Here is an 8,429-nt window from a genome sequence, read left to right as displayed (position 1 = left end):
ATTCAGCAGTGACTTTAGTTTGTTTTAACAAATTTGAACTATTAAATACAGGTTCTTTTACATTTCCTTGTAGACAGAGAAGTGCTAAATGTTGTTGTCATTGTCACACATACCTTTATATATTATATATAAAAAAAAGTCTCCTGTGTTCTACACCAATAGCTAAAAATTCAACTCCGGGTTTTGGCTGATAACGTTATGTTTTACAGTGTATGTCTAAGTGCTTACAACTCATTTTACTACTATTTTGTAATGGGTGAATGTGGTGTTTTATTTACTGTGACTGCAAAAATGGTCCAATAACAATTATTTTTACACAGTGTTATAATTATTTTTTTTTGTTGCATATCTTAAGGTTCAGCAATTACATCTGCATCACCCAATGAAGCAGAAGCACACAAAGTCCACTTGTTCCATGATTTAATTAAGTCTTGCATGTACTGCAGTGTAAAATCTGTAGTTGTGCAAGGACTGCATATGCAAAATATAAAAAAAACATGAGCAGCAAAAGTAAACTAGGTTTAGAAGCTCTAAATGAAATACTTTTGCTGACATCTGGTGGTCATTTGGGGAAAACTTATAAAAATCAAATTAAACTGAATTTAACTTAATAATTTTTTTCTTTTTTTTTTTTTATTATAATTGCTATAATAGATGGCAATCATAGTTTCATTTGTTTTGAGGCAGGTGGTAACTATAAGCACACTGTGCTGTTGTACCATGAAAAGGATCCTATCTGCATAGGAACTAATAACCTCAACAAAATGTTGTCAAGGGAACTAACACCAATGTTGTGATTTATTATTTGTGTAATACAATTTGTTCCACTTGCTCTGCTGTGTCGGCTGTATACATAGATCTGGGATTGCAGAGGATGTTCAAGGTTGTGGTTGCTATTGTTTCTATATGCTCTTAAATTTAGTATGGCTAAGAAACAAATAAAATGGACTTGATGACAAATATGTTCAAGAAGATTAAAGTCGCAGTTTCACTGAGCTCAGCAGGTGGGAGGCTACTCAAAATGTTTTAGACTGTATAGTCCAGAAATGCCCAAATTATTGTGACCTTTGATTTGGCCCACCATGCAATTTATAACAAGATTAAAAAAATATATAAGAAGACTTAGAAAAAATAAGAAAAATTTATAAATAACCAGCTGTTTGCCTCTAATTCGAGGTCACTGAAATAAGCATTGAACTCTATTATACAATAAATTGGATTGTTTCTCACTGTACTATGTGTGTAGTTTTCTCTCTCTGGTACACAAATACAGGGTACATGGAGAAATCTGCCTCTATCCACTGGTAGTGCCAAGGTATGGAAATAACCAGAAGCAATCTGCTGTATTTAATGTAGGCTGAGTAACCTAACAATGTCATGTTCTGCTAGAACTATATTCAAAATCTTTATAATTCCCATTGTGCTGTTTAGCCCATTGTAATACCTCCAGTAACTATTTCCAGATGACTTGGAAGCACCTTCACACAGAGAACTAGCATAACAATTAAAAGAGTGAACACATATATTTAATTACTTAGTTAATCAGATGATAACAAGGACAGAATGAAACTATTGGAAATGCTTAATGATTAACTTATCTTAAACTTACCTAACTGAAATTTAATATTGCAGACAAGAATAACATAAAATAAAATAAAAGCATGACACCATTACAGAGGATCAAATGAAAAGATTACTTTTGTAGAGTTTAACAGACTAAGATTCTTGCAGCATCAAGACATCCAAACATGCTAAGTGAAAAAAGGTGCCTTATTTATATATCTAGATTTTAGTTAATTAATCTGAGTGTAAACTTGTAGCTTGTGACCTGCAGATAGCTCCTTTAAAGTAAGGTTGTTAAATACTCATTGTGAAACTGTAAGAAACCTCTCTAGGTTACATATAAACCCTAGTTCCCTGGGGACCCTGCGTCGAAACGTTTTGGGAACAAGAGTCCAATAACAACGCACCGACCAGTCTCTGACTAGAGTGAATGAGCACAGCTAGGTTGAAGGAGTGGCACAGAGGTCAAGGTTATAAAACCTGGTAAAGGTGAGCGGAGTGGACCAGCCCGCAGTGTCACAGAGGTCTTGGAAGGACATTCCAGGAGACCGAGCCTTGGAGGCTGCCACACTCCAGGTAATGTGAGCTCTGACCCTGAAGGAAGCGGGAAATCAGAGGACCCGTAAGAAGATGCTATTGTGTCAATAATCCATCTGCTAAATGTCTGATTATGAGCAGGAAGGCCTCTCCTCAGAGGGCCGTAGCAGATGAACAATTGTTCCGACTTCCTCCAGGGACTTGTCTGGCGGACATAGCAGTCCAGTGCTCAGACCGGGCACAGCCAGTTCAATCTCTCCTGGTCTGGGGTCTGGAATGGAGGAGGATTGAATGCCTGGAGCCTGACAGGTCGTGGGACGACCGAGGGCACCTTGGGGACATAACCTGCTTTAGGTTGCAGAAAGGCACTGGCCTATAAATCACCTACTCTCCTTAGAGAGCAGATAGCCAGCAATGGACAAGTGCCTACATGAGATCTCGGCCAAAGTCTTTTAAGGGGGGCTCAGACAGGGCCTTCAACACTACGGCCAGGTCCCACCCAGGCACCCTTGGATGCACCGGGGGCCTCAGCCTCCGGGTGGTGTGGAGAAAATGCATCAGAAGTGGGTCTCTGCTAAGTGGATTCTCTCCAGAACTCCGGGGAGCAGCACGACAGGGAGGAAGGCCACGTTTGTGCCATGGCATCCAGTCCCAGCGGGGCTGGTGGATATAGGGAGAACCATAGGGGACAGTGCAATGTCTCTAAGGACACTAACAGGTCTACTTGGGGTTTGCCAAATTTCTCCCAAATCTGCTTCACCACCTGAGGGTGGAGGTGCCACTCCCCAGGCTTGGACCCCTGAGGGAGAGGAGCTTTCCCTGGGCCCACAGGCAGTCTGGCGCACCAGCCTGTACATGATGGCCCCTGAGATCTGGGAGGAAGTGCTTCAAAGCCAGAAGCATGGCCAGCATTTCCAACTTAATTGATGTGTCACAATAGATGGGGACTCTCCCATAGACCTTGCGCAGAGCGGCCACTCATGACACTATTTTGTAAGGGACACATCCGTCGTTAGCACTGTGTGTCGACCGGAAACTCCCAAAACGGGGCCTTGTAGTAGGAACCCGGGATCTCTCCACGCATCTAAGATCTGAGACACAACCTGCTTGAGGGTCAAAATCTTGAACCGGAGCCTCATTAAAGAGCGGTTTAGCTGCCGTAGATCTAGGATAGGGCGCAACCCACTGTCCTTTTTGGGAACTATGAAGTGTTAGAACCTGGACTCTCTGTCTGACAGAGGGACCACCTCGATGGCCACCTTCCGCAGGAAAGTGTCTACTTCTCATTCCAGGACCAAAATGGGAGAGAGCCCATTGAACCAAGGCAGGCAAGATCCTAACTGAATCGCATAGCCTCGATCTACTGAAAGAAGCGGTGCTACACGCCCTCTGGTCATCCCTTCACAGGTCGGGTCAGGACCTTCTGGCCGAAGCCCTCTTCCTGGAGATGACAGTCCTCAGATCTGTCACCTCACAAGGTTTTGACCCAGGGCGGCTATAGACCGGCCAATGGCCTTAGCAGCCTCTTTTGTGGGCCGTAGATCCAGGTCTCCCATATCCAACTCCCGCAGCAGGTCAGCTTGGTTTGCCTCTAGCACCGACATGGTGTACAGACATCCAGCAGCCTGACCTGCTGAGGTGTAAGCCTTACCCACCAGCGCTGAGGTAGTGCGCAGGGGCTTAGTGGGTAATGTTGGGGGTTTAAGGGAGGATGCCACACCCAAGGAGAGATAGCTAGCCTGGGTCTCTTTAACCCGTGGCAAGACACAGAGGCTGTGACACCGGGAGTAAAACCGCTCATCAAGCTTGCCCGAGGGAGGTTATGCTCACCGGCCGGCAAAGCTATATACAGCTTGTGAATGGTACGTGCCACAACATCCAGGAGCTCCTTTGCCTTCGTTTTCAGAGGAAGAGAGGTGGAGCTGATCACTCTCGTGACAGGGGGAAAGATATTGCAGAGAGGCATGCCTCTGAAGCCAGCAGAGGGCTCGACCAAGCAGAGGAGGACGGAGAAGAGTGGGGGCACCCTCCTCAAAGAGCACCCGACAGGAGCAAAATAGTCATGCGAGCGCAGTGCTGGCAATCGGCTCTCTTGATCTCTGTCACAGGCTGTATTTATCCTTTCCTGTAATAAAACAGGGGCAGGGAGAAGTACATGGCCGAAAAGTGTGCTTGGTTTTCTTCGATGCCTTCATTAAATATATATTTTTTGACAGACAGACAGACAAATATTACATTTACACAGAGCGCTTCATGAACAAACAGAAGCTGAAGCCAGCTTCTCTCAATGGCCGTTTTATACTTTATAATCGTGATGTCACCCCAGCCTGCCTTAAATTTTTGGCCATTTTGGCTGCAGTTAGTTTTGTCTAACTAATTAGATTTTCCAAAAGTGCTTATATTTCTTATAAATGCACTGGGACGATTCACTGTGTATTACTCTTCAGTAAATTTCCAATACCTAGTTAAAAATTATGATTGCTAAAGAGTTAGTGATATTGCAAACAGTACTTTTACTGGAATATATGTTTTACCCTAAAATAGGAAAATACAAATAATAAAATAAAAACAATACTACACTCACAATCACATAGCTATAATGTAAATACCCATTACTACAATTACTTATGGCTTTCAGCCTATATTCAGTATAACCTCAATACTGCTTATGTGATAGTGCTTAAATAATCAGTATAGCTAGAATTGATCTTATCTTATTGATCTGTCCGGGGTACACTTGATGTTATACCAACATAAAAAAACTTACCAAAAAATCCAGTTAAAATATTTTATGTCTTCTAGAAAAGTCAAAGGAGACACAAAATTTAATATAAGCCTTTGTTTACTCTGGCACATTGAACCATTTTGTTGCTGTGGAGCCAAAGATGCTTAAACCTGAGCATGACAAGCTGATGGCAGGTGACACACTGCTATGACTCTTGCTAGATTTTTTTACAACATTATTGAATTTCGCTAGATGCTAACCAGAAATGTAAACAAAATGCAAGAGATCTTCACATTTATTGACTGAATGCAGTTATTAAATAGCATGTAGTCAGTGGCCTTAATGAAGGAACCTTTAAATTTTCTATCCTGAATGTTAAAGACCCAAATCAAAATAAATAAATAAATAAAAACCCCACGTTTAACAATACTCACTTAAAGTACAAATACACTAAAATAATACTTAAGTGTGGTAGAAAAGTATAATTACTAGAGTAGTTATCAACCTTGCTTATTCGAAATAAAAAAAAGCATTCAAAGTCTTTTAATAAACTAATCACAAATACATTTCTGATGAACCTCACAAATAGAAATGTGCAATAAACAGCCATTTCAATTATTCATTAATCATTAAGTAAGAAACACATTGTGCGAGTATTTAGAAAATAAGGACATAAGCATACAAGTTTTAAGTGTTAAATACAGTGTGACCCTTTATTATCACTAGTTCCTCAGCAACCAGTTTCTTTGTATAGATAACAGACACACCCTCCTGCTCATGGAACCGGAGAAAGGGGTGGGAAGGTATAGCAAGCAAAAAATAAATAAATACATAAAAAATAAATAAAAAAAACCCATGCAGTGGTAGTTTTAAAGTAAATTCAATATAAAAGCAGCAAACCTCAAAATATTATTCATGTTAGTTACTTTAGTGTCTAAATGTTCAAAAGACATCAGCTGCATTACATTGAAAATTGCTGCATTGTTATTTCAAACAAAGCTGCCAAAGTGGCACTTCCTTATTCTCACACTTATGTCATAATTGTTGCTAAATCAGTGTTGGAATGATGGCAAAGAAAATTTAGTTCCAAGAGTTTTGGTTCATCATAAACTCTCGTGTGCCACTGATTCATCTACAAACATTTATTTGTTTTGGAAATCTATTATCATGGTCTTTTAAAATGTAATACTTAAATTTAATAATAAATGTAGTACTGGCATTATTTTGCTTATACTTGTATACAGTAGTTAAAGGATTCATTGTTTATTGGTCTTGAGAAAACTGATTCCTATTAGTACATGTGTCTAAACACATTTAACTTTGCAGTAATCCAATCCAACAGAACTCAGATTTTAAATCACTAAGCAAAAAGAAAAAAAAAGAAAACCTCACAAAACCAAGAAACTAAGGCATCAACACCAGTGTTGGGGGTAACGCGTTACAAGTAATGTGCATTACATAATAATATTATTTTCTGGAGTAACGAGTAAAGTAGCGCGTTACTTTATAAATTTACACATTCATATCTGAGTTGCTTTTTTAAAAAAGTAATGCGACTTACTTTTCAGTTAAATTATTTTGTATGAAAAATAAATACTGAATTAAAATGAACGTAGTCACATAGAATCGCGCACTCATACGTGCGAGCTGCGGGAACAGAAGCTGGTCAGAAGCGGAGATGGCAAACCAGAGAATTACATTACTGTGATGGAAGTATTCTTATTATTTTGAAATAGTCAAGGAAACGGAGAAGAAAGGAATAATCCTTAAGTGTAGATTATGTGTTGGTGAAAAGCTCTTGTCAACTGCAAAAAATACCACTTAAAAAAAAAACTAAAACATCTGCATGCAAAGCACAGCACTACAGATGTGTGTGTATGTATAATGTTGAATATATGCAACATTATTCAATGTTGCATATATGGAAATGGAGACAGAAATATAGAAAACTTTTGCAGACTTTCCACCTCTTCAGCTCTATGGACTGCTCAGAATAAAGGTTTTCCGTGGGCGACACATGTACGATGCCATCGCAGCGGAGAAAGAGAGCAAATTCACAGCTCATTTGCTCTTTGTGGGAAGATAAACTGCCACGGTCACTGATAATAGCACGAACCTTGTAAAAGCGTTCAGAATGTTTCAAGCTGATGATGAAGCAGAGAATGATGTAGACGAAGACGAGGTCATATTTACGGAATTGCACGAAGTTTTACGTGATGACAGCGGAAGGTATGTTCTCCCTCCACATCACCGGTGTGCAGCCCACACCCTTAACCTTATATACATGAACGATAGTTATATTCCTGACAGCGAAGGCAGATTGCAAAGCAGTGTACAGAAGTGCGACTGGAAAGTGTTCAGCCTTGTGGTCAAAATTTAGTCGATCATCTTATTGTTCTCAGAAGTTATTAAGCATTTTAAATGTTTAAGAAATGTCTTTTGCCCTAATATAACTGATTTCTTAATGGCAATTATCTATATTACACCTGTTACACCTGTAAGGCGTGAAAGAGATACAAGTAACGCAAAAGTAACGCAAAAGTAATATAACGCATTACTTTCCATAAAAAGTAACTAAGTAACGTAATTAGTTACTTTTTTGGGGAGTAACTCAATATTGTAATGCATAACTTTTAAAAGTAACATTGCCCAACACTGATCAACACTAATGAGGAACAATTGTGAGCTGGAAGATGCAGCCAGCCTTTGTCCAAGTAAAACAAAAGTAACATCCTGTTTCAATGAGTCATGAGCAACAAGCTGGATATGCACCTGACAGACGTTTTATACAACATAAGTTAATTTAATTTGTTTTTGTCTTGCTTATCTGGAAAGCAGCATCTGCCGAATAAATTCATTATAAATGTATCTAAAACATTATCAGGTAATATGATAACTATTCTGACATGCCTTCTTAAAAATCTTTATGATCTGGTTAAAATCATTGGCAGAGCACTGAATTTGAATGTTTTGTATACATGCAAGTAGAATTAAACAGAGACACAAGAAAAAAAACTGATTTGTGGGTCTTAGTTGCATTTATTAACTCATTTTTACAATACTATTCAGTAAAAAAAAAAAAAGAAAATAACAAAACAAAAACATATTTGCACTCTTGGTCCCCTGCCTTTACTTTTTTGTTTTATTAGGGCACATCTGGTAACACTTTTCACAGGCAATGGACAGACCGACCACAAGGGCAACAAACTCTTCAAAGTTCACCTCTCCATCGCCATTGGTGTCCAGATCTTTCATAATCTTGTCAATGGTAGCAGGGTCTTTCTGAGACTGCAGAGAGGGAAAATTGATTTGATGCAGAAAGCGGCAATTACGACAATAAACGAAGAACATATGAGTTAGTAAGAGTTGTAATAAAAGTTTAAAATAAGCTAAGGAGACAGAGTGTCGTCTGTGGTACCTTAAGGAAGTTGCTGAGCTCCGATTCCATGAGGGTTCTAAGCTCTCGGCGGTTCAGCGTGTTGGAACTGCCCTCCTTACCCGCATAACGGTGGAACACCATGATCAGCATTTCCATAGCTCTCTCCAGATCAGACGGCATGGTGACTCACTGCCTAGACACAATGAATAGTGCTTAGACAACATC

At 39.5% G+C, this 8,429-nt stretch overlaps 1 protein-coding gene across 1 annotated transcript; it reads right to left on the bottom strand.

Moving 5' to 3' along the window:
- Positions 1–7,844: 7,844 nt before the first annotated feature.
- s100a10b (S100 calcium binding protein A10b) lies at positions 7,845–8,429 on the bottom strand. Its single transcript, XM_083540154.1, has 2 exons — positions 8,244–8,429; positions 7,845–8,113 (listed from the first exon to the last, which is right to left on the bottom strand). Exons 1-2 carry the CDS (start codon positions 8,382–8,384, stop codon positions 7,955–7,957), a joined length of 300 nt encoding a protein of 99 aa, XP_083396280.1. The 5' UTR covers positions 8,385–8,429; the 3' UTR covers positions 7,845–7,954.

The sequence above is a fragment of the Silurus aristotelis genome, assembly GCF_946808225.1.
Source record: "Silurus aristotelis genome assembly, chromosome: 1".
Classification (NCBI taxonomy): Eukaryota; Metazoa; Chordata; class Actinopteri; order Siluriformes; family Siluridae; genus Silurus; species Silurus aristotelis.
Note: the sequence above shows the minus strand (reverse complement) of the source record. Positions and strands in the feature narration are given on the sequence as shown.

What these genes read in the sequence shown, in the direction of transcription:
- s100a10b (XM_083540154.1), bottom strand. Translation starts at nt 8,384, where the DNA reads ATGCCGTCTGATCTGGAGAGAGCTATGGAAATGCTGATCATGGTGTTC. An exon ending in AGCTCAGCAACTTCCTTAAG is followed by an intron (nt 8,114 to 8,243) that starts GTACCACAGACG and finishes CCCTCTCTGCAG; the next exon opens with TCTCAGAAAGACCCTGCTAC.